A 26,973-nucleotide genomic window follows, 5' to 3' on the forward strand; every position below is an offset into this window, starting at 1 on the left:
TTACTGTACGTCACATATACCACCATCTACGGATTCGCGGCTAAGCCAAGTAATAACAGTATCAGTTTAGAAGAGAGGGGATCTTGCAATTATCATGCTGATACGAACAATCATTGTCTCCAAACTATTCCTCTACCGTATGCAGCGCAAATGCTGTAACATGTGTTTGTATCCTTCCACGTTTTCTTGAGCGCAGTAAGGGTAGCACACCCTAACCACGAAAAGCACCCCCATATCATAACCCATCTCCTCTGCACTTCACTGTTGACACTACACATAACGGTTCTCTAGGCTTTCGCCAAACCAAAACTCCTCCATCAGCGTGCCCCAGGATATAACATGACCCATCCCTCGAAATAATTTGCTTCCAGTCATCCACTGTCCAGTGAGGTCACTCTTTACACCGCCACAAGTGTCGCTTAGCAGTGCTACATAAATGTGTGGCTTATGAGAAGCTGCTCGACCACTCTACCCCATTCTTTTTAACTTCCTACACCAAGTTGTTGTGTTAGCTGGACTGTCGTTAGCTCTTTGGACCTCACGACTGTATCTTTCCGCTGATTTCGCGCAATTTTTACAACCATCATCCGCAATCCTCGACGGCTCCTAACCGGCAAACATGAGGTCCACCTGATCTTGTTTAGCTGTGGTTATTCCTTCGTGTTTTCACTTCACAATAACATCTCGAACAGTCAATTTGGGCAGCTTAAAAAGGCTAAAATGTCCCTGATGGATTTGTCACTCAGGCGACATCCATTATTCGAAGCCACTGACCTGTCTTGACAGACCCCTTCTGCTATTACTGCTTCTCTGCTAGCAACACAAGACTCCCTTAACACCCAGGGTCCGCCTCACGTGACATCAAGTGGCCAGTTCCGCACTATGTAGGAATGTGTGGACACTTTCGATCAGATAGTGCAGTTTTGGCGCATTCATTCATTTTACAGTACTGTTCTTTGTCTTCATTTTATTGTTTCGATTTGTTTTCGTGACACAATGTAAATATTCAATGGTTACCTGGGCCGTTGTTCCATGTAGTGTTCTTGTAAAAGAAAGCTAGATATCTGAAAGCGAAAGATCATTTAGGTTTTACAATACTTGTATAAAGATAAAGCCAACCCGGTTTACAAATAAGAACATAAATTGTGAACCAGTTTTAATTACATAATGCTTTTTTAACAGTGGGAAAGTCAGCTGTATTTAAGGAGCAAAATACATTAGTTTTTACATTATTTGGTACTTAGAGTGGAAAAGACATAATAACTAAGGTAAACAGACCCAATGCGTTCCATTATAAATATTGTCCGATGTGTTTCTGCGTATAAATTGTTGCTATCAATTGTTGTCGTGGTCTTCAGTCCAGAGACTGGTTTGATGTAGCTGCCCATGCTACTCTATCCTGTGCAAGCTGCTTCATCTCCCAGTACCTACTGCAGCCTACATCCTTCTGAATCTGCTTAGTGTATTCATCTCTTGGTCTCCCTCTACGATTTTTACCCCCCACGCTGCCCTCCAAACCTAAATTGGTGATGCCTTGATGCCTCAGAATATGTCCTACCAAACGATTCCTTCTTCTAGTCAAGTTGTGCCACAAATTTCTCTTCGCTCCAAATCTATTCAATACCTCCTCATTAGCTATGTGATCTACCCATCTAATCTTCAGCATTCTTCTATAGCACCACATCTCGAAAGCTTCTATTCTCTTCTTGTCTGAACTATTTATCATCCACGTTTCACTTCCATACATGGCTACACTCCATACAAATACTTTCAGAAACGACTTCCTTACACTTAAATCTATACTCGATGTTAACAAATTTCTCTTTTTCAGAAACGCTTTCCTTGCCATTGCCAATCTACATTTTATATCCTCTCTACTTCGACCATCATCAGTTATTTTGCTCCCCAAATAGCAGACCTCATTTACTACTTTAAGCGTCTCATTTCATAATCTAATTCCTGCAGCATCACCCGATTTAATTAGACCACATTCCATTATTCTCGTTTTGCTTTTGTTGATGTTCATATTATATCCTCCTTTCAAGACCCTGTCCATTCCGTTCAGCTGCTCTTTCAAGTCCTTTGCTGTCTCTGACAGAATTACAATGTCATCGGCGAACCTCAAAGTTTTTATTTCTTCTCCATGGATCTTAATTCCTATTCCGAATTTTTCTTGTTTCCTTTACTGCTTCCTCAATATACAGATTGAATAACATCGGGGAGAGGCTACAACCCTGTCTCACTCCCTTCTCAACCACTGCTTCCCTTTCATGCCCTTCGATTCTTATAACTGCCATCTGGTTTCTGTACAAATTGTAAATATCCTTTCGCTCCCTGTATTTTACCTCTGCCACCTTCAGAATTTGAAAGAGAGTATTCCAGTCAACATTGCCAAAAGCTTTCTCTAAGTCTACAAATGCTAGAAACGGAGGTTTGCCTTTCCTTAATCTATTTTCTAAGATAAGCCGTTGGGTCAGTATTGCCTCACGTGTTCCAACATTTCTAAAGAATCCAAACTGATCATCCCCGAGGTCGGCTTCTACCAGTTTTTCCATTCGTCTGTAAAGAATTCGTGTTGGTATTTTGCAGCAGCGGCTTATTAAACTGATATTTCGGTAGTTTTCACATCTGTCAACACCTGCTTTCTTTGGGATTGGAATTATTATATTCTTCTTGAAGTGTGTGGGTATTTCGCCTGTCTCATAGATCTTGTTCACCAGATGGTAGAGTTTTGTTAGGCCTGGCTCTCCCTAGGCTGTCAGTACTTCGAATGGAATGTTGTCTACTCCCGGGGCCTTGTTTCGACTCAGGTTTTTCAGTGCTCTGTCAAACTCGTCACGCAGTATCCTATCTCCTATTTCGTCTTCATCTACAGTCTCTTCCATTTCTGTAATATTGTCCTGAAGAACATCGCCCTTGTATAGACCCTCTATATAGTCCTTCCACCTTTCTGCTTAGAACTGATTTTCCATCTGAGCTCTTAGTATTCATGCAAGTGGTTCTCTTTTCTCCAAAGATCTCTAATTTTCCTGCAGGCAGTATCTATCTTACCCCTCATGAGATAAGTCTCTACATCCTTACATTTGTCCTCTAGGCACCCCTGCTTAGCCATTTTGCACTTCCTGTCGATCTTTTTTTTGAGACGTTTGTATTCCTTTTTGCCTGCTTCATTTACTGCATTTTTATATTTTATCCTCTTATCAATTAAATTCAATGTCTCTTCTGTTACCCAAGGATTTCTAGTAGCCCTCGTCTTTTTACCTACTTGATCCTCTGCTACCATCACTATTTCGTCTCTCAAAGCTACCCATCTTCTTCTACTATATTTCTTACCCCCATTCCTGTCAATCGTTCCCTAATGTTCTCCCTGAAGCTCTCTACAACCACTGGTTTAGTCAGTTTATCCAGGTCCCATCTCCTCAATTTCCCACTTTTTTGTAGTTTCTTCAGTTTTAATCTACAGTTCACAACCAATAGATTGTGGTCAGAGTCCACATCTACCCCTGGAAATGTCTTACAATTTAAAACCTGGTTCCTAAATCTCCGTCTTATCGTTATATAATCCATCTGACATCTTCCAGTATCTCCAGGCTTCTTCCATGTATACAACATTCTTTTATGATTCTTGAACCAAGTGTTAGCTATGATTAAGTTATGCTCTGTGCAAAGTTCTACCAGGCGGCTTCCTCTTTCATTTATTCCCCCCAATCCGTATTCACCTACTACATTTCCTTCTCTCCCTTTTCCTACTGTCGAATTCCAGTCACCCATGACTATTAAATTTTCGTCTCCCTTCACTGTTGTTGTGGTCTTCAGTCCTGAGACTGGTTTGATGCAGCTCTCCATGCTACTCTATCCTGTGCAAGCTTCTTCATCTCCCAGTACCTACTGCAACCTACATCCTTCTGAATCTGCTTAGTGTATTTATCTCTTGGTCTCCCTCTACGATTTTTACCCTCCACGCTGCCTTCCAATACCAATTTGGTGATCCCTTGATGCCTCAGAATATGTCCTGCAAACGATCCCTTCTTCTAGTCAAGTTGTGCCACAAACTTCTCTTCTCCCCAATCCTATTCAATACCTCCTCATTAGTTACGTGATCTACCCACCTTATCTTCAGCATTCTTCTGTAGCACCACATTTCGAAAGCTTCTATTCTCTTCTTGTCTGAACTGGTTATCGTCTATGTTTCACTTCCATACATGGCTACACTCCATACAAATACTTTCAGAAACGACATCCTGACACTTAAATCTATACTCGATGTTAACAAATTTCTCTTCTTCAGAAACGATTTCCTTGCCATTGCCAGTCTACATTTTATTCCTCTCTACTTCGACCATCATCAGTTATTTTACTCCCTAAACAGCAAAACTCCTTTACTACTTTAAGTGTCTCATTTCCTAATCTAATCCCCTCAGCATCACCCGATTTAATTTGACTACATTCCATTATCCTCGTTTTGCTTTTGTTGATGTTCATCTTATATCCTCCTTTCAAGACACTGTCCATTCCGTTCAACTGCTCTTCCAAGTCATTTGCTGTCTCTGACAGAATTACAATGTCATCGGCGAACCTCAAATTTTTTATTTCTTCTCCATGGATTTTAATACCTACTCCGAATTTTTCTTTTGTTTCCTTTACTGCTTGCTCAATATACAGATTGAATAACATCAGGGAGAGGCTACAACCCTGTCTCACTCCTTTCCCAACCACTGCTTCCCTTTCATGTCCCTCGACTCTTATAACTGCCATCTGGTTTCTGTACAAATTGTAAATAGCCTTTCGCTCCCTGTATTTTACCCCTGCCACCTTCAGAATTTGAAAGAGAGTATTCCAGTTAACGTTGTCAAAAGCTTTCTCTAAGTCTAGAAACGTAGGTTTGCCTTTTCTTAATCTTTCTTCTAAGTTAAGTCGTAAGGTTAGTATTGCCTCACGTGTTCCAACATTTCTACGGAATCCAAACTGATCTTCGCCGAGGTCCGCTTCTACCAGTTTTTCCATTCGTCTGTAAAGTATTCGCGTTAGTATTTTGCAGCTGTGACTTATTAAACTGATAGTTCGGTAATTTTCACATCTGTCAACACCTTCTTTCTTTGGGATTGGAATTATTATACTCTTCTTGAAGTCTGTATCATACATCTTGCTCACCAGATGGTAGAGTTTTGTCATGACTGGCTCTCCCAAGGCCATCAGTAGTTCTGATGGAATGTTGTCTACTCCCGGGGCCTTGTTTCGACTCGGGTCTTTCAGTGCTCTGTCAAACTCTTCACGCAGTATCTTATCTCCCATTTCATCTTCATCTACATCCTCTCCCATTTCCATAATATTGTCCTCAAGTACATCGCCCTTGTAATAAACCCTCTATATACTCCTTCCACCTTTCTGCCTTCCCTTCTTTGCTTAGAACTGGGTTGCCATCTGAGCTCTTGATATTCATACAAGTGGTTCTCTTCTCTCCAAAGGTCTCTTTAATTTTCCTGTAGGCAGTATCTATCTTACCCCTTCACTATCTGAATAATTTCTTTTAACTCATCATACATTTCATCAATCTCCTCGTCATCTGCGGAGCTAGTGGCATATAAACTTGTACTACTGTGGTAGGCGTGGGCTTCGTATCTATCTTGGCCACAATAATGCGTTCACTATGCTGTTTGTAGTAGCTTACCCGCATTCCTATTTTCCTATTCATTATTAAACCTACTCCTGCATGACCCCTATTTGATTTTGTATTTATAACCCTGTATTCACCTGACCAGAAGTCTTGTTCCTCCTGCCACCGAAGTTCACTAATTCCCACCATATCTAACTTTAACCTACTCATTTCCCTTTTTAAAGTTTCTAACCTACCTTCCAGATCCGTAGAACACCAGTTTTCTTTCTCCTGATAACAATATTCTCCTGAGTAGTCCCCGCCCGGATATCCGAATGGGGCACTATTTTACCTTCGGAATATTTTACCCAAGAGCATGTCATCAGCATATAGTAAAGCTGCATGCCCTCGGGAAAAATTATGGTTGTGGTTTCCCCTTGCTTTCAGCCGTTCACAGCACCAGCACAGCAAGACAGTTTTGGTTAATGTTAAAAGGCCAGATCAGTCAATCATCCAGACGGTTGCCCCTGCAACTACTGAAAAGGCTGCTGCCCCTCTTCAGGAACCACACGTTTGTCTGGCCTCTCAACAGATACCCCTCCGTTGTGGTTGCACCTACGGTACGGCTATCTGTATCGCTGAGGCACGCAAGCCTCACCACCAGCGGCAAGGTCCATGGTTCATGGTACATGCTATCAAATAATGCTGATAACTTGAGGTATTTCAGCATCATTTTTCCTCTCGTTCCACGCCTCAGCAGTTTACCATAAAAACTTTATCATCAACATCTGTTACGAAATTTTATTTTATCGTTAAGAAACTTTGACGATGCTGTCGCTTGACATTCCTTTGACGCGTAGTGTAAATTGGCTTTATTGGCCAACATATATAGAACTTACGAATTAGGAGCTTAGTTTCTCTGTACATGCAGTAAAAGCCTATGTCACTTTGGATAACATATGTAAGCGTACCGCATCTACCTAGATCACGTTGCCTGGTACTGTAGTCAGGCAGATTTTTGTTGAGTACCGTAACAATGCGAGTTTTATGATTCGATCGCGCGTGCATTTTCATGTAGTCAGTGAGCCGGTGGGTCACGCGGAGGCAGTCAGATCTTTGGGGTACATTGCTGCATTGAATATTATTATTAGAAAGTGTGGTATTAATGTAGACGAAAATTATAACATGGGGAACGTGATGAGGGGAAGAAAACTAACTAGTAATAAAGATGACAAGGTACTGATAAGGATTTGTAAATGAATTAATGTTCTGATATGAAGTGGCTGCAGTGGTTCCTGTAACAGTCTCGTGAATGATAAGGAACGCTAATTTTCATCTACGACGTTAATCTAAATTTTTGTCGTTTTCGTGCGAAACAATGGAGAACAGCCAGAATAATACTAAAACTATAGTGAAGAGTGAAGAGTGAACTGAAATTGTTGCAGTTAAAATGCTTCCGAATAAAAAGTGACTATGTTTTTGAAATTTCTTAATTCTGAATAACAGAATGTACGTGTGCATTCTGTTATCTAACTGAACTGAGATGAATAATAATCAACCAATATATAAATCAAAGAGGGGAAACAGCATGACACATGGCACATGGTCACTGCTTTGAGCCTTCCCGTGCTTACCTGTATGCGAGTTCTCTTCCTTTAACCAAACAAATTCTGACTGCCTTCATTAAACTTGCGACTGATAATTTTCTTGTATACTAGTATACACAGCATATTAAGCTACCTACAGCCATTTCTCGCCGTGTTTTGCCAGATACTGAGTGGAATGTTGATACGATAACCATGTTCCAGAATTTGCCTTTAACGTTACATAAGATATTTACACTTTTTAGGTCATGGTATTGGCACAACTCTTTGGGGATTTATCATTCAGAATGATAGTGGTGGGACCTCTCAAATTGATCTTGACATAATAATAGTGTATTACTACACCAGTGACGGTTCGTTATTAATACACTACTGGCCATTAAAATTGCTACACAGCAAAATTTAGCCGACAGGAAGAAGATGCTGTGATCTGCAAATGATTAGCTTTTCAGAGCATTCACACAAAGTTGGCGCCGGTGGCGACACCTACAACGTGGTGACATGAGGGGAGTTTCCAACCGATTTCTCATACACAAACAGCAGTTGACCGGCGTTGCCTGGTGAAACGTTGTTTTGATGCCTCGTGTAAGGAGGAGAAATGCGTACCATCACGTTTCCGAATTTGATAAATGTCGGATTGTAGCCTATCACGATTGCGGTTTATCTTATCGTGACATTGCTGCTCGTGTTGGTCGAGATCCAATGACTTTTAACAGATAGTGGAATCTGTGGGTTCAGGAGGGTAATACGGAACGCCGTGCTGGATCCCAACGGCCCCGTATCACTAGCAGTCGAGATGACAGGCATCTTATACGCATGGCTGTAACGGATCGTGCAGCCACGTCTCGATCCCCGAGTCAACAGATGGGGACGTTTGCAAGACAAGAACCATCTACACGAACAGTTCGGCGACGTTTGCAGCAGCATGGACTATCAGCTCGCAGATCATGGCTGCGGTCACCCTTGACGCTGCATCACAGACAGGAGCGCATGCGATGGTGTACTCAACGACGAACCTGGGTGCACGAATGGCATAACGTCATTTTTTCGGATGAATCCAGGTTCTGTTTACAGCATCATGATGGTCGCATCCGTGTTTGGCGACATCGCGGTGAACGCATATTGGAAGCATGTATTCGTCATCGCCATACTGGCGTATCACCGTGCATGATGGTATGTGGTGCCATTGCTTACACGTCTCTGACATCTCTTATTCGCATTGACGGCATTTTGAACAGTGGACGTTACATTTCAGATGTGTTACGACCCGTGGCTCTACCTTTCATTCGATCCCTGCGAAACCCTACATTTCAGAAGGATAATGCACGACCGCATGTTGCAGGTCCTGTACGAGCCTTTCTGGATACAGAAAATGTTCGACTGCTGCCCTGGCCACTAGTCACAATATGCCAGTTACTACTCTTGATGAATTGTGGTATCGTGTTGAAGCTGCGTGGACAGTTGTACCTGTACACGCCATCCAAACTCTGTTTGACTCAATGCTCAGACGTATCAAGGCCGTTATTACGGCCAGAGGTAGTTGTTCTGGGTACTGATTTCTCAGTATTTATGCACCCAAACTGTGTGAAAATGTAATCACATGTCAGTTCTAGTGTAATATATTTGTCCAATGAATACCCGTTTATCATATGCATATGTTCTTGGTCTAGCAATTTTAATGGCCAATAATGTATTCACAAGAATCAACTGTGCAGTGCAAGCCTGTGATAAAGACTGAATAACTCTAAGTTACTCACGTGTAGAAATGATGTATTCAGTTTCTTGAGTGTATCGATGCCCATAACATTTCATACAAATTCTGTCCCTGTAATTTTCCAGTTTTGTCGCACAATACTGTCCATTCTTACCCTAAAGAAACTAGTTGCTTAATGTCTGTTTCCCAGTCCATGTCGAGGGCTCCAACAAGAAATACTTTGGTTTCCTCTAGGATTGCTGCCCCATGACTGAAACATGTGAAGGCGTCTATGTTTACGTTTACTAAGCTAGTTTTAGTACATTTTTCTTGTTTTTATCCCTTCTGATTCTGCTGCCGCAGCTGCTGCTTGAATTACTTAAACATGTATGAAAAATAATTATTCAGGATAGTTTAATAATATAGTCCAAACTATTGTATTTTAAAACTCACCAATTTATTGACAATAATGGTACAAAGTCACGAGGGCATCTTTCTTGGCGTCCGCTCTATCCCACGGCTAGCAGGAGAACACGAGAAGCAGCTGCCCCTTCCTATCCTCACTTATTTCGCGACAAAAGAAAATGAGACGACAGCAGAGATGATAACTGTCGAGTGAGCGCCTGTCAGTGCCAAGGAAGTACTTTATGAGTATAAAAAAAAGAGAGACGAAAACTATACGTAACACCACAAATCTAAACTGAAAGAGCTATACCGCAGCCAGGGCAGGTGGGATGTATTACGCTAGCTATCTAACTAGACGCGTTTAGGCTACAAAAAGGGATTACAAGAAGCATGGAAGGTGTAAAATGGAACGAAACCTGTAGAGCACTCTTTAAAAAACCGGAAATCCTGCCACTTTCATGTACCTATGTCTATGAGATGGAGCTGCATTGTGAAAAAACTTGCAGTGGAAACCCCCAATCTCTTCCAAACAAATGAAAATATTCACTCTGACAACACAAATAAAAAGGTAATTTTCATACAGAGCCAGTGAACACCAGTTAAAATAAAAAAGGAGCCCTGTAATAGGGGAAAGTTATTTGTAATAAGATTTCCAAAGAAATTAAATCCATAGATGACATGATAAAGTTCAAGTCAGCTTGTTCTCGATTTCCTTCAGGTAACAAAATGAATATTTTTATCCGTACCTACTGATGTGTTACATAAATGTTACTAGCAATTAAGTACCTTAATGATCTGCTACTGTAATATCAATATCAATCTACCTGTACAGTATGTGCTGTTTCTACTTTTAAAATATGTTCTCTTTCCTCTTGTGCAAAATGTACCCTATTCATTATACCTTAATGCATATTTAGTGTAAAAATAGTGTAACTAACGTAAAATTAAGTCACATAATATTATATTTTGCTATACACTGACTTATTCTACACCAGAATGGATCATTTGTGTGTTGCATGAATACCTGGACCATTAGTTAAGACTAAATTTTACGGAAACGATGAAGATCTTACAGTGCGATCTTTGGAGGAAAGACGACTTTCATTTCACGAAACATTATAGAGCAAGTCAAGAGAATCAACACTTGAGGCAAACTGCATTCTCCATCACATATTTACCGAATGGATCACAGTAGTACCCCAACAAGAGACCAGCTCAGACATCATTCAATTCCAATGCCAGTCTCCCAGATATCGAGAGTCAGCTATGTACAGCAGTTGTTGGGCAGCTTATCTCAGGGGATGATGATGATGATGATTATGTCGTCCCATACTCCGAGGAGCGTAGGGGAAGATGTGGGACACCCGCACCGCAAGGTCCTAGCGGAGGTAATTTGCCCTTGCTTCTTCTGACCGTAATGGGGATGAATGATGATAATAATGATGAAGACGACACAATAACACCCAGTCATCTCGAGACAGGGAAAATCCCTGACCCCGCCGGGAATCAAACCCGGGACCCTGTGCTCGGGAAGCGAGAACGCTACCTCAAGACCACGAGTTGAGGGATGATACACCAGCTGAAAAATTCTCTTCCGATCTGAATCAGTACAAACATCCAAAATCAAGGGGTAAACAACTTATTGACAAGGGACCAGAACTATGCCAGCACTTGTTTATTTAATTTCATGTAAGCGCTGAAATACAACCTCACAACCATTCAACTGCGAAGTTTTATTTCACTTTCTCCTGTCCTTGTAGGTGCTCAATTTTTTTAATGAATGTTTCAGCACTTCCTGCCTTTTTTCCCACCCCCAGAAAACTTCTAACCTCCTCAGCCTGGTGGTTACACTGAAGAGGCCTGCTGATTTCTTGTTTATTTTGTATCCAATCTGTGGTATGATGTTCATTTCAGCAACATATGTTCTTCTCGCTGTTGCAGTTTTCACAAAAGTTAGCTTACATGTGGTGTGTAAAGGTAATTGTCCTAGGCGTATAGCTCACTGTCAGTCTTTCCACACTTTCCTGTCGAGTCCTCCAGAGTCCAATTGTCCGCAGGTCAAACCTGGACGCGCCGAGTTTGCTGACGATGGCAGGAGTGCGACGGTACAGCGACGGGTTGCGAAGAGGTGTCGGTCGGGAAACTATACAGCAATTGTACAACACCGGACAACTGGACGACCTGGAAGAAGACGAAGGCGACTCGATGGAGTCCGTCACCGAGTGGGTGCACATCTCGTGATCGCACAGGAAACGGAAGTGTGTTCACCGCCCTGATACTTGTATTCGCAGAAACGCATCGAATCCTCTACTGAGGGAAATTTTTTTAACCACTTTAGCTTTCCTGTTTGCAGTGCTATATGCTGTAATTTGTCTCGATGATAGACCAAGAAGGTAGATCACATAAAGGTCTCTAGCAAAAATTTGCTAAACATCTAACTGGTACTGCTAACACAGTGAAAGGAACTACAGGTCACCGCTCGCTCCAGAGGGAACTGTTGTACGCTTAATACACTCTCATCTACTATCGATATTAGGAGAGGGACTACGTTTATGAAACAGCAGCTACAGGGAAAAATGGAAGTGAAGTTTTTGCCATAAAAGACGAAGTCACTTATTTGACTGAAAATACTATGCATGTCTGTGAAATTTATGAGAGGTATCGTTGACGTTAGACCAATGTGCATGTAACCTGAAACTTCAATTTTTGTACAGGTGTAACTGTGTGCTAATTTGTGGATATTGTTTACTGTTTTGCAGTTGTGTATTATTGCTCTCTCTCGCTGTGTCAGTAAAATTTCTGCTTCTTCCCTCACTTTTCTTTTTATGATTGCCCTATGGGAATAGTGGGCTTTATGTCTTGAGTTGAATGTGTAAATAAATAAATAAAAAGAGTGAAATTCATGTGTATATTCAATTAATTTTCATTCCATTGATGTATATATAGCAGTAGTGTTAGAGAGAGATCACTCTACAAGAAAAGGAATAGCTCAGTGTTTCATGTGAATTTGATATCATCAGGTCTTAAGCAGGCCATCAGCCTGACATCCAGGCACAGTATGGGCAAGACACACAGTATCAATGCATTTGAATGTGGTCAGTTGGTAGGTTCCCAAGCTATCGGACACAACACTTCCAAGATGATGAATACTCATACATGGTGCTTTTAGATACTGCCATGTCAGTTGTAGGGCAAATGGAGTTATTATGCATTTCTTTGTGCAGGTAGCATACATTCAGGGGCAAGTATACATTCAGGGGCAAACCTATTGTTCTGCTAAGTGGTTTTTCATGTGACACCTACCCTTCCTCAACCAGTGGTCCCTTAACCTATTGTTCTGTTAAGTGGTGTATTATCCTCTGGAGATAATCCACGCTTCTGAGAAACCCCCATCCAGTTTCCCTCCAACAGCTCCTCACCCACCCTTCTGAGAAATCCCCAACAGTTCCTCCCCTTGCCGATAAAAGCACACTTTTGATATGAAATTAATTGCCTAGTTAGTTAAATTGATCAGTTAATTAATCCCTCCCCCTCTGGGAAATCCCCTAGTCCTCTCCCCTCCCCCCTTTCCGCCTCCTCTCAGCCACCTAGAAATCGGTGGGTAAAAACTTAGCCTGTGCTAGAGAGGAAGCATCTCATGACATGAAACTGAAATCAAAGTGATATATTGCTGCATATTCTTTATTTAATCATTCTGCAAGAGACATGGCTCCTCCTTGGTGGCAAATAACTCAATTATGGTACCCTCACTCTTATGATGTTACCTTACATGCTATTGGTGGATACTGGTGCAGTTAGCTCAAAATCCATACTGCATCAGTCCCACAACCCAATAGTTCCCAAAAATTATCGAGGCACTTTCAAGTGATCGCTTGCATATTTGGTGATAAATATCTCATCAGATTGAGTGAGTGTGTGAAATATTGCAATTTGTGGGAAAACATTCGTCATATACCTGAGGTCCTATATGGACTGACAAGTGACTATACGAACACCTCCCTTCAGCACCACAACCCATACCTGGTGAAAACCCTTCCGATCGTGTCTTCACACTGACCACAGACCAGATGTGCCGGGAACCGTAGCTGCGCCGGCTGCCTTTTGTGTTGTCACATGTGCAGGTTGCAAGAGAGGCCTGCACGGAGGGCTGGATCACGTGGCACCCCAGAACGAAAGTCGCGCTAATCCCAAAACTAGGAGTCAGGAGACAGCAATCCTTCGGGCCTTTGTGCCGACAGGTAAGAGGTTCTAGGAAGCACTAGCTTTCTGCTGACACAAACATAAGATGTGATGTTCTGCTCTGACTACAACGCTACAGAGTGGCAGTGGGAATAACATATCACAAAAAACATATCTAATAAAGACCGAAACATTCCACAAAGATCGCAAAAATCGTTGCCTAACAAGTATACTGTAAACAGATTCTGTAAAACAAGCACCTGCTAACAGCTCCGAGTAGGTGCATGGTGTCATAAAAAAAGCTCCCTTACTGCACTTCGCCGGGACAGTTGCAACGGCGCATCTGCTTTTCGTGACGTCTGGAAGCATTGGCCCAGGCTTGCAGAAAACTAGCGAGTGATCCCAGCGCCCCAAGCAACATTGGTGGGAACTACTGACTGGTGACAGCATAAGAGTGATGTGGTCCATTCCCATGTAAATAGATAGACCCGTAACCCACACAATCACGAAATCAAATACTTACTGAACAGTAGTTCGCTATTCATTTACCCACATGGAGCACTGAGCGTCCTCATCTGGACAGTCCAGCGATCACGGAGCAGACGTCGGCGTCCTTTGATATTTGATACCTCAGAATGAACATCAGCAAAAGCAAAACGAGGATAATGGAATGTAGTCAAATTAAGTAGGGTGATGCTGCAGGAATTAGATTAGGAAATGAGACACTTAAAGTAGTTAAGGAGTTTTCCTATATGGGGAGCAAAATAACTGATGATGGTCGAAGTAGAGAGGATATAAAATGTAGACTGGCAATGGCAAGGAAAGCATTTCTGAAGAAGAGAAATTTGTTAACATCCAGCATTGATTTAAGCGTCAGGAAGTCGTTTCTGAAAGTATTTGTATGGAGTGTAGCCATGAATGGAAGTGAAACATGGACGATAACTAGTTTGGACAAGAAGAGAATAGAAGCTTTCGAAATGTGGTGCTACAGAAGAGTGCTGAAGATTAGATGGGTAGATCACATAACTAATGAGGAGATATTGAACAGAATTGGGGAGAAGAGAAATTTGTGGCACAACTTGACTAGAAGAAGGGATCGTTTGCAGGACATATTCTGAGGCATCAAGGGATCACCAAATTGGTATTGGAGGGCAGCGTGGAGGGTAAAAATCGTAGAGGGAGACCAAGAGATCAATACACTAAACAGATTCAGAGGGATGTAGATTGCAGTAGGTTCCGGGAGATGAAAAAGCTTGCACAGGATAGAGTAGCATGGAGAGCTGCATCAAACCAGTCTCTGGACTGAAGGCCACAACAACAACAACAACCTCAGAAACCACCTCTGCTCTGTCGCAAATGGCCACCGAGTTGTGGCTTCTGGTCGACCGCTGGCTGCAGACACTGCAAGACAAGCATGTGCGGCTTGGACGTATAGTTGTAACTGCAATTCCACCCCGACATACTCCCTCCAGCTCAAAAAACCCGCTTTACCGAATCCAAGACAGGGATGTTGTTGTCCATACGCCTTGAATATCTCACGCAATGTGTTGATTCCTCTCCTTTATACGAGTTATTTTCGAGGACAGAAGAAATCTGTGCATTCGCGAATTTTCACATCACTAAAGTATCGATATTTGTTGTGGAAAACGTGTACAACAATATGGCATAGGGTATATTTCCTCTAAGTATTCTCTCATCAGGTAAAAATCAGTTTTTGTCAGCTTAATATCTGCTACATCTGGCACCAGAGGACTTGAATATGAAACTGGATTTTGGGTCATGACAGAGCACTAGGAACATGCTACACCTCTGTCACAGAATGCTTCCTCACTTCCGAACTCTCTTGAAGTGACCAAATGCTTCACCACCTAAGATGTCCTTTAAGGTAGCAGCAAAAAGGAGCTGTAAATATCAGGTTTATACTACTATCACTTTGTAAATTCGGTTATATAACTGATTTTACTACGACGGTCATCTCTCCCTGTGTAGGGGAGATTGAAATTTCGTTAAAAGATCTCGTACCGAAGAAAAATGCCTGATTATTCCTCCAACTCGCAAATCATATTCGTTGTACTCTCGCCTCCGCTTCCACCTGCCCAGCGGTACGTCATTGATTTCAAATTAACAGACTAATTAAATTGATCACGAGAGTCACTTTGCATGATGAGTAATTTTTTTCTTGCTCTCGGATTACACTCGTCAGGTAACTCAGATGGGAATCCCTGTGAGGGAAGACGATGTTTTTTTCCAGGAACTCTATTGAGAGCTGGCGTTTGAAATTGAATGCAGAAGGTTTCTCCTACCACCAACATACCTTTCCCATAAGGACCATGAAGCTAAAATACGAGGAATTAGAGCTCATATGGAGGCATAAAGACAATCTTTTTCCCCTTGTTCTATTTGCGTGTGCAGTAGGAAAGGCAACGACTAGTACTGACGTAGGGTACCTTCCGCCACGTGCTGTATGATGGCTTGCGAAGTATGCATGAAGATGTAAATATAAATTTAGTCTATTAAGATGTCACTCCATACATTTATAGACACAAAAAAATCACGGAAGAATGTTGTAAACAAAGACAGAACTTTTGCTGCTGATTATCTCTCTGTGGAAACCCCCATATTAACCCCTAATTTTCTCACTGCGGTCACTTCGCGATGTGGATGTGAGAGGTTGTAATATGTTTGCCTATAATACTTAGGTGCGGTATAGAGCTCACCTCTCAACTCCCTTTTCGTCAGAGTATCGCTTACCTGCATATTCTCACGAATCTCCCAGTCTTCGGTGTACAGCATTTGAATCCACCTGATTGTCACGTGTACGAGATGTCCCCCGCCAAGTCATAAACCCCTGCTAATTCTCTCGAAATCCCATTACGTTGTAACAGCTCTGTTCCATTAGAAGGCTGCCTAGTCGCCTATCTGTAACTTACTAGGTAGGGAGCTACCACAACCAGAAAAATAGTACACTAACGTTCAGTAGGAACTTCACAACCATGCAGAGTACACACGGACTGCACAAAGAAATTCAGAAGCATAACACCTGCACTTCATCGATATCGAATGACTGTCTACAAATATCTCCCTGCCACATGTCCTCACCTCCTTTATCGTATTCATGTGATCACTACGCAAGAATACGACAACGTAATGGTGTCAGGGTCGTCGTTGACAGCACAGTCTGTCTTTCTCTCTCTCTCTGTTCATCATTATTTTTACAACATCCAATGTAGTAAAACTACAAACCACAAAAATCGCCAACATCACCTGGTAGAGAACTCAGTAAGATGCACTCATGCTCATAAATTAAGGATAATGCTGATACATGGTGAAACAACGCTCTGGTGGGCGGTTTGCGGGTTTAAATCACCTCAGGGTATGACCATGCGGTGCATTTGACCTGCAGTCGTCGCACGGTGGCGCTGGAAGCAGTCCACATACGCAGAGGTGAATACTAGGGCGACTAGAGGCTGGTCAAACACAGCAGGTCGTAGCACAAGCCCTCTGTGTGCCACAAAGTGTGATCTCAAGATTATGGCAACGATTCCAGCAGACAGGAGACGTGTCCAGGCGCTACAGTACAGGACGCCCACAGTGTACAACACCACAAGAATACCGATATCTCACTATCAGTGCCCACAGATGGTCACAGAGTACTGCAGGTGGCTTTGCTAGGGACCGTGCCGCAGCCACTGGAACAGTTGCCTCCAGACATGCAGTCTTCAGACGACTGAACAGACACGGTTTAAATCTTGAAGTTTTCCCGGCGGACATAATGTTCCATCATCTTTCGGGCGTGCACTCGGGACAGCGACAATTCTTCTTGCGATATTTCGGCTGGAAACCTCCCAGCCATCTTCAAGGCGAGTCGGAGACTGAGTTCATAGCGTTTGCGCGTGCCTATTTATACGGAGAGTCACGTAATACAAAGCTGCTGAGGATTGAAAGCGCATGCGTCAAAGATATCAAAGTCGCCACTACTGCACTAGTCATAGATAAGATGTATATAGCAAAGATAAACATATAAGCACAGAGTGCAAACAAATTTGTGCTGCTGCGAATCCACCGTGCTTGTAAATAAATAATTAATCTTTAAAAGTGGTAACATCTGTCGGAAGTGAAGATGCAGAAATTCTTTCCGAATGAAGGTGTGAAATAAGCGGTTTCCAAGCAGTGTCAATGAAATCCTTCGTCACGGTTTAGCAGGTTGTCGGCTAGTTGTATTTCTACAGCTTCCTTAACAACTGAGTCCCAGAAAGATGAAGCAGTAGTTAAAATCTTAACATCTTTATAATCCATGGCATAGCCAGTAGAAATGCAATGTTCGGCAACTGCTGATTTGTTGGACTGAAGAAGACGTGTGTACCGCTGGTGTTCGACGCGTCGTTCCTGTACAGTGCGCGTGGTTTGCCCTATGTAATGTTTGCCACACTCACAAGGGATTTCATAAACTGCCGCCTTTCGAAAGAGCAGATCATCCTTAACGGATCCCAACAAGGCTGCAGTCTTAGCTGGTGGGCGGAATATCACATCCACTTTACGTTTCTTCAAGATTCTAGCGATTTTAGAATAAACATTACCCACGTATGGGAGAAAGGCTGTAGATTTCACTTCCCTTTCCACTTCCTCATCCTTTTCCTGTGATTTTTCTGCAGTTTTTATTTGCAGGGCTTTCTTAATCTGCTGTTGCGAATAGCCATTTCTTCTAAAAACTGGCTCCAGGTGTACAAGCTCATCCTGCAGGCTGTCAACATCAGACACTACATGAGCCCTGTGGACCAAAGTTTTCAGAACACTCATGATTTGCGACGGATGGTGGCAGCTAGACGTCTGCAAATACAGGTCTGTGTGTGTGGGCTTACGGTATACGCAATGACCTACGGATCCATCTTCTTTCCGGTGAACCAGCACATCCAGAAACGGTAAACACCCATTCTTCTCTCGCTCCATAGTGAACTTGATGTTTCCATGAATGGAATTGAGATGTTCCAAAAACTCTATCAGTTTATCCTCTCCGTGGGGCCACACTATGAAAGTGTTTATAGAGGATTTTGAAGAGAAAGCCCTCAACTCAGCAGTATTAAAAACGACGGTCTTCTGGAGATACGTGGATCTCTTAACAGTGATTCTTACCGGGTTTTCATCTGGCGTGAACCAGGAACCACATACCAACCCCTTAACGTACTTGAAACGGACCTGTATGGAGGTTGTGGTTTGATGGTGTGAGGTGAGATAATGACTGGTGCACGTACACCGCTGGATGTGGAACTGTAACAGGTCAGGTGTATCGGGGCATCATTTTGCACCAGTACGTCTGCCTTTTCAGGGGTGCAGTGGGTCCCACTTCCTCCTGATGGATGATAACGCACGGCCCCACCGAGCTGCTATCGTGGAGGAGTACCTTGAAACAGAAGATATCAGACGAATGGAATGGCCTGCCTGTTCTCCAGACCTAAACCCCATCAATCACGTCTGGGATCCTCTTGGTCGACGTATTGCTGCATGTCTTCAAGCCCCTACGACACTTCAGGAGCTCCGACAGGCACTGGTGCAAGAACAGGAGACTATACCCCAGCAGCAACTCGACCACATGATCCAGAGTATGCCAACCCATTGTGCGGCATGGTGATCATATCCCATATAGATGTCGGGGTACATGCGCAAGAAACAGTGGCACTTTGTAGCACATGTGGTTCAGGGCGATTTTCTCAACTTGACACCAATACTGTGGACTTACAGATCTGTATCATGTGTGTTCCCTATGTGCCTATGCTATTAGGGGCAGTTTCGTGTAGTGCCACGTTGTGTGGCACCACATTCTGCAATTATCCTTAATTTATGAGCATGAGTGTACATTGGAAACAAGCACCAGCTGCGTGTTGACATCGACCATATGTGCCGATCACACTATTTGTACTCTGGAGCAGGCAGTCGGTTATCAAAGTCACTTCCACAGACATATGTAAAAATTTTTGACGCCTGTGCTGGGGGAAGAACAAATTTCACAGAATATCAATCACAATGAGAGGATTCTTGTGTTGTTGTTTTATAAGCAGTTTGATAAATTATTTTTTGCTGTAACACATCGAAGCAATGTATGACTACGGCTGTGTACACACCCATACATTCTGTACTTTCTACCATGATTTTGAGGTCTGTGTCAAGTGCTAAACCGACATTAGCCTGTTTCGAATCATTGTCTCTCACAGAAATCTGGACGCCACATTGTGTAAGGTAAGCTGCTCCAAAAAATACAGGATGGTTGTAATAAAAGACAGAGTCAGTGATCCTTATTGACAAAAATGTGGAAGACATCATAACATGTGGAAACTGGAAGAGTTTGCAGTTTTGTGAAATGTTCCCAAACAGATCTCTGAAGTTGATGATCTCTACATTTAAACTCATGTTCCACAGTAATGGGACAGCAGATGTCTCAGTGTTCTATCTGTTCTTCCATTTTCTGAATACCATCCCCATCAAAATACATAGTCCTTAAGATCTACAGATATGATTTGATTCAAGTTGACCACTTCCCGGACTTAACTAATTTATTACAGCAATATTTAAATAATAGAATGTCATAAACTTTCAGTTACATTCAGATCATTACAATAAATATAAGTACTAGTTGGTCCATAAATAAATAATCCATCATTCTTGCGCAAGTGTACTCACAATAAATGACAACAGATTGACCATAAGTGTTGTTTAAAACACTATTTATGCTTTCTTGGCAGAGGTGTCTTTTGATTCTCTTTTCAATCGTAGTGTCTGCTAACACATTCGATTGACCACTTACAAATTTAACACAGTTTTTTAATAGCACTTGCTATCAACATTTGAGTAAAGTTACTGGCAAAATAGTAAACTGTTCATTAAATAACTATATAAGTGTGGCAATATGAGGTATTGGTGCTGTGTTTATTTACTGTGTAATTGTGGCAAATCATGTTCTGACAAACATTTGCACAATGGAACAGATATAAAAGACGCTATGAATCAATAAACAGAACAGGTACAGATACACAGCTTTGAGCAATGATAGCTACAATGCAGTGAACAGGTACAGATACATAGCTTTGAGCGATGATAGCTATAATGCAGTGGTATCATTTGAGATATCGTTCGTTGAAATCACATGAAGTCATTAAAGGTTGTTAACTCAGAGAGTCATTGTATAAATGTTTATTCACTGTGAATTATTAACTTCATTAAGTTATAAAGATATTGGAATATTTTTGTGCTACAGAATGTGCGTAATTTTTCTGAGATCACGGATGTATTGAGATTTGCACTAATATTTGGCTGTAAATTATTGTAGACTCTCAAAGTGCTGTAACTTAGCCATCTTTAGGATTCTCTGACACTCCGCCATTTCTTGGAGCATCTCTTGCAGAAAGAGCATGCGAGTTACACCCGTCCAAATTCCCAGCTTCTGGATTTTCCCCATTTCTGGTGATGCAGCTAGTCTTTGTTCATGGACTCGCTCATACCAGTCACCTAGTTGGAAGACAGAATTCCCAAGGCGCGCCCTAGGATCTGGTCTCATTTGCGTTCAGCTGCACAACAAATTCATCTTACCTCATACCAGTACTGGGTGGCCGATTAGCTTGTCTAAATGTATGTAATGTTGCATTGGATTGGGCTTATTTCCTCGATAGTGGCGCCACCAGTTTCCTGATGAGTGTGCTGCTCAGAAGCGTGGCTGATGCCTCCTATTAGCGCCTGCAACAAGTGGAGTATCAACAGATTCTTTGTATTCAATACCATGTCCACAATATGAGAAGACTTTGTGATATTTGTAAAAAGCCTTCAGACGAGAGATGCCTGTGTGTCAAGGGTAAGCAACACATGGGGCATAGACGTTCTGCTAGAAGCATAAGGTAGTCATCGTACACCTGATATACAACGCTCCTTCCTCATTATGAAGAAGATGGCGAAACTATCTCGACAAAGGGTGCGGGTCCTGTGGTCTCTACTCCCATTAGGGAAGTTGACGAAGCCACCAAGATAGAGCAGTGCTGATAGCCTTCCACAGGAATGGTGCTTCCACAGGGTGATGGCAGAGGTCCAAGGGGACACGGAGTTCAAGGAAGGCTTCATCCCAGTCGCAGGAGCCTCAGACTCAAGGTTGAGTAAGGCTGCCACTAAGGGCGTAGAAGAACTGGGCAGTGTTGCAAAGAGAAAATGCTGGAGATCTATTGGCAGTGCACAGTTCAAACAGGCCTGAGCTGACCAGGGGCCCACTGAGGCAGTCATGTTACTAGCTGTTAAGAAGCCAGAAGCCAGTAGTCAATGGGGTCGCAGTGGTACAATACCCTGAGGCGACTGGGAGACTGGGCTCCACCAATGCATGCATCACAAGAATTATGGTACCAACAATAGATCCAATGTCAGCTGGCTCTGGCAACACTGGGACGCTGGGAGCGCAGCAGCTCCTACGCCATATGTGGGGGTCAGCAGGCACTGCCAAGACCTGTGGGCAGTTGTCATTGGCTGAGCATGATTGGGTGTTCAGGGCACAGTAGATGTATGATGTACATGCAAGGAACGCAATTGCATGTGTTAGTAGTGTAATAATGCAAGATGGAGCCCAGAGGGTGGAGAGACGCCACGAAAAGGAGAGAAGAAACTAGACATCCAGAAAGTTGGGAGTAAAGGTGATGTGCATAAGGCCACTGGAAGAAGTTGGCTGGAGAGAGGCCAGGTAGCAGCAGGAGGGTCGTGGCTGTGATGCACACAATAACCATTGGAAAAGATGTGTGCTATGCAGAAGCAAAGTAACGTATTGCTGTGCTGTCATCAACAGGAGGAGGCTGACCATGGCTGTGTCAGTGGGAAATGGCAGTGCATATTAGTGGACAGAATCAGGCTCTACCATGGGAGGGCACCATCAGTTTCAGCAGTAGTGGAGCCAAGGGGTGACACGGGGTCTGTGGACTACATGTGCGGCAGCAGTGACAGTGTATGTCGCCCAAGAAAGGGAGACTGGCCAAGGCTGCACCATGGTGAAGATGCAGAAAGCGAGCAGAATCAGGGAGCAGCCAGAAAAGGGCAGTGGGTGCACAGCAGTTGAGTCATGTTGAGTTGTGGGCCTGTGTGCAGAGCGCTGGTCATGACAATGTCATTGTGAATCCAGCATCAATCACAACTAAATAGAATATAAAATGGGACTGGAAAGCATGGTGTGCCACCATCATGATGAGTCATACTGAGTTGTGGCCCTGTGTGCAGAGATCTGGTCATGATAATGTCATCGTGAATCCAGCATCAACCACAACTAAATAAAATATAAACAAAAGACCTGGAGGTCCCCCATACAAGAGATCGGCGAATATCAGATTGACCACATTGCCATCTCCTATTTCGTACAGAAAGAGATCCATGATGTCCAAGTCCGCAGAGGGGCGAACATTGACTCAGACCACTACTTAACACGCATTAAAGTGAAATTCACCCCAAAAAAATTCTATCCGAAGAAAACACACATGATGAAATTTGACACACGAACAATCAAAGAAACCAATCTCAAGGAGGAGTGGGAAAAGGAACCAGCTGACTCTTGGGAAAAATTTCGAACAAAAATTACAAAGAAGGCAAAAGAACTGATCCCATTGAAAAAGAACACAAAACACCCCTGGTGGGACTCTGGATGTGAAAAAGCGCTGGAAGAAAGAAAGAAAGCCTTTCTGAAGTATAACAGTAAAAAATCCCCAGAAAATCTAGATCACTTCCACAACACCAGAAGACAAGTGGCAAAAAGAATCAGACAAGTCAAGAGGAAGTACCTCAAGGAACAGTGTGAGTCTATTGAAGAAAATTTCCATAACTATAATGTACGAGACTTCTATAAGACCTTTGCTGAGAGAATCAATGGATACGGCTCAGGAAATCTATGTTTCAGAAAACCAGATGGAAAACTAGCGCTCACAAATCGGGAAAATTGTGAGGAGCTGGCGAGATACTTTTCCGGACTCCTCAATTGCCCTGAACCTTCTTCAAGATTCCCTCAAGAAACTGCTGTCTACACAAATCCAGAATCCCCACCACCTACACTAGAGGAGATCCAAAGACATATTCATAGACTGAAAAACAACAAGGCATCCGGAGAAGATAATATCACTGCAGAACCACTTAAAAATCTTGGACCAAATTCCCTCAAAGAACTCACTCAAATCATCACAGACATTTGGCAGACAGAAAAACTACCAGAAGATTGGAAATGCGACCTAATTCATCCACTGCATAAAAAGGGAGACATGGCAGATATAAACAACTATCGAGGAATCTCCCTTCTCCAAGTCACTTATAAAATCCTCTCAGCTTGTCTTCTTCAACGAACACAAGAACAACTCGAACACAGTATTGGTGAATACCAAGCTGGCTTTCGCCCTCACCGATCCTGTGCAGAACAAATTTTCAATTTGAAGACAACACTAAAATACAAAGCAGTCAGAAACAGTCCGATCATTTGTTCCTTTGTTGATTTCGCAAAGGCTTATGATTCAATCGATAGGCAATCTCTCTTTATTATCCTTGAGGAGCTAGGACTCGATCCGAAAACCCTAAACCTTATCAAAGAAACGCTCACAAACACAACTTCTAAGATAAAATTCCTGGGTGAAATATCAGAGTCCTTCCTGATCAAAACCGGCGTCAGACAAGGTGACGGCTTGTCTCCACTCCTCTTCAACCTTGTCTTAGACAAAGTCATCCGAGAATGGGAAAAAGAACTGAAGAATCAAAATTACTGGAAGCCTATACAACTAGGAAGATCGAAAGATGGTATTAAAATTTCATGCTTGGCATTTGCAGATGACGTGGCCATTCTAGCAGAAAACGAGACCACAGCAATTAAACAGATAGACATTCTCAAAGAATGCGCCGAAAAAGTTGGGCTACAAATTTCCTTCCAAAAAACCAAATTCATCTGCTCAAAATTTGAAACTCAAAAACTGACTACAAAATATGGACAAATTGAGAGAGTTCCATTCTTTAAATACTTAGGCGAGGTCCTAGAACCCACAGGGGGAGAGAAAACTGCACAAAAAGTTCGACTGCAAAAACTGAAAAGAGCATACTGGAAAACCCACAACATCTACAATAAAAAGTTTCTCTCCATTCACTCAAAAATACGACACTACAATACAGTAATCAAGCCCGAAGCACTATATGCCAGCGAAACACTCACACTCCATAGAAAAGGCGACCTGGAAGGCATCCTGAAAGAGGAACGCAAAATTATCAGAAAGATTCTTGGCCCAAAAAGAACTGAAGATGGATACAGGTTACAGTCTCGGAAAACTACAGAAAAATTATCTAACCTCGCCGCAGACATCCGGAAAAGAAGACTAAAATTTTACGGTCATATCCACAGACTCCCAACACCCAGACTCTCCCACAAAATTTTAATATACATTGAAAAATTGAAAACCATACCCTGGATAAAAGAAACCAAAACAGATCTAGCAAATGCACAAATAAATTCTTCAGAAGTTATAAACAGAAATGTATACAGGCAAAAAATCAATAGTTGGAAAGTACAACCCGAGAATGAAGTTTGCAAGAGACAGGGGACAAAATGGACAGAGGAAAGAAAGAGAATTCATGGGGAAAGAATGAGAGAAGTTTGGAGAATTAAAAAATTGAATCGGAAAAGCTTTACGTGATCCGTATGGGTCCAATCGCAAAAAAATGGCTCTGAGCACTATGGGACTCAACTGCTGAGGTCATTAGTCCCCTAGAACTTAGAACTAGTTAAACCTAACTAACCTAAAGACATCACAAACATCCATGCCCGAGGCAGGATTCGAACCTGCGACCGTAGCGGTCTTGCGGTTCCAGACTGCAGCGCCTTTAACCGCACAGCCACTTCAGCCGGCTCCAATCGCACATAATAATAATAATAAAATATAAAATGGGACTTGAAAACATGTTGTGCCACCATCATGATGAAGGCTGTTCATGGTTGCATACTGATGGATAAAGTGCAGGGTGACAGCAGCAGCATCTGGCTCTTGGCCAAAGGGAGCAGCAAGAGGCTAGCAACTGAGGTCAGGTGCAATGAGAATGTAGGGTCCTCAGAGAAGCGGATAATGTGTCCTGGGCTGTGCCACCCTTATGAGGAAGACCAGCCACAGTTGCATCTTCATGGTGAAGGCACGAAATTGCATGGTAGAGTCAGGCACAGCTGATGGGTGGGGTTGTAGGTGCCAGGCGGAACAACATTGGCAGATGACCCATAAGCTGCAGCATGTGGATACAAGCATCATCACCAATGGATGTCCAGGTGGCGCAAACCTTGAAAGAAGAACTGACCATGCCTGTAATGTCCAGAGCAGCATCGGCCATAGCTGTAGGTGGGAGGCAGATGGACAGTGGATGAGATAAACAGATGGTACAAAAGCCAGCAAAGGCCATGGAGCCAGAGAAATGTAGCCGTCACTGCCAAATGTAGATGTTGGCATGCGGTGGAGGAATGTTGGACATGGATGGAAACTGTCAGGATGCACCATATTAAAACACAGCCATGATATTCAAGTGTTTTATTATTCCCAGCTACAGTGCCGCATTCCTCTGTCTACGTCACAGGGTCCCGCAATGCCGAGGACTCCACTTCGCTGTCTGCAAAACAGCTTGGTGCAGAAGGGGTACCTCAGCGACCCATGCAATGTACTGCGGCGTGCCGGCAGTGTACAGTCACGGAGTTTTGACAACATCAGGATGCACCAGCAGCCGCCCCAGTAGCCTTCGTCCCCATTGCTCCAGCGCTGCTCGCTGGGAGCCTCAGGGCAGCCCGCTGCGTGCTTCCTCGCTGTCGTGGTTAAGATAGCGGGAGACAACAAGCACCTGCGATCCGACAGCCAAATCTGTGGCCCTCACCTCAGGATGCCTCTGACGTGTGTTGGGAGCCAAAAAGACTGCCCGCGGTAGCGAGCTGTCGAGTGGCCTGCCACTGGCTGCCTATGGACTCCATGCTGGCCTCAGGGGTCGAACCAGTGATCCGCTGTGGACTGGAATGCCGCTGCCCGATCTGCTGCTGTGTGTAGCCAATGGTGTGACATGCCCCGCCGTCCAGGGGAGCTCTCACACTTGAATCCCCCTCGTTAGAAAACCAGCACCTATTTATACGCGGCTGTGCACCTCTGTTTTACTAACACACCTCTCCGATTCATGTACTCATAACACCCAGGTTGCGCCAGTGGGCCGCTTCTGCCTGTAACTTGCGCCATGCAAACTGCTGCGTTTCCTCTTTTCAACGGTTCGACAGCCCTGTGGCCTCCATTCTACTTCGTAACCACTGGTCAGCGTAACTTACTGTCAACAGGCCCATGCCTGGCTGTAACTTGTGTGCTCAGAAATGTTGCACCGAATCTAAGTTTGCTATCTTAAACGGTGGTGCCGCTACAGAAGATACTGGTGGGAAATCCGATGATGGATCAGCTCTTACACGTGGGCAAGCAATACCATCTACCTGTGACAAACCATCCCTCTTGGCGTTT

At 43.1% G+C, this 26,973-nt stretch overlaps 1 protein-coding gene across 1 annotated transcript in view; it reads left to right on the forward strand.

The window, feature by feature from the left end:
* Window positions 1-11,536, forward strand: part of LOC124606451 (MTOR-associated protein MEAK7-like) — a 132,101-nt gene extending 120,565 nt beyond the window's left edge. The window contains exon 6 of the mRNA XM_047138434.1: window positions 11,353-11,536. Within this exon, the coding sequence (XP_046994390.1) occupies window positions 11,353-11,536 (184 nt within the window). The remainder of the gene's footprint in view (window positions 1-11,352) is intronic.
* The last annotated feature ends 15,437 nt before the right edge of the window (window positions 11,537-26,973 follow it).

The sequence above is a fragment of the Schistocerca americana genome, chromosome 3, assembly GCF_021461395.2.
Source record: "Schistocerca americana isolate TAMUIC-IGC-003095 chromosome 3, iqSchAmer2.1, whole genome shotgun sequence".
NCBI lineage: Eukaryota > Metazoa > Arthropoda > Insecta > Orthoptera > Acrididae > Schistocerca > Schistocerca americana.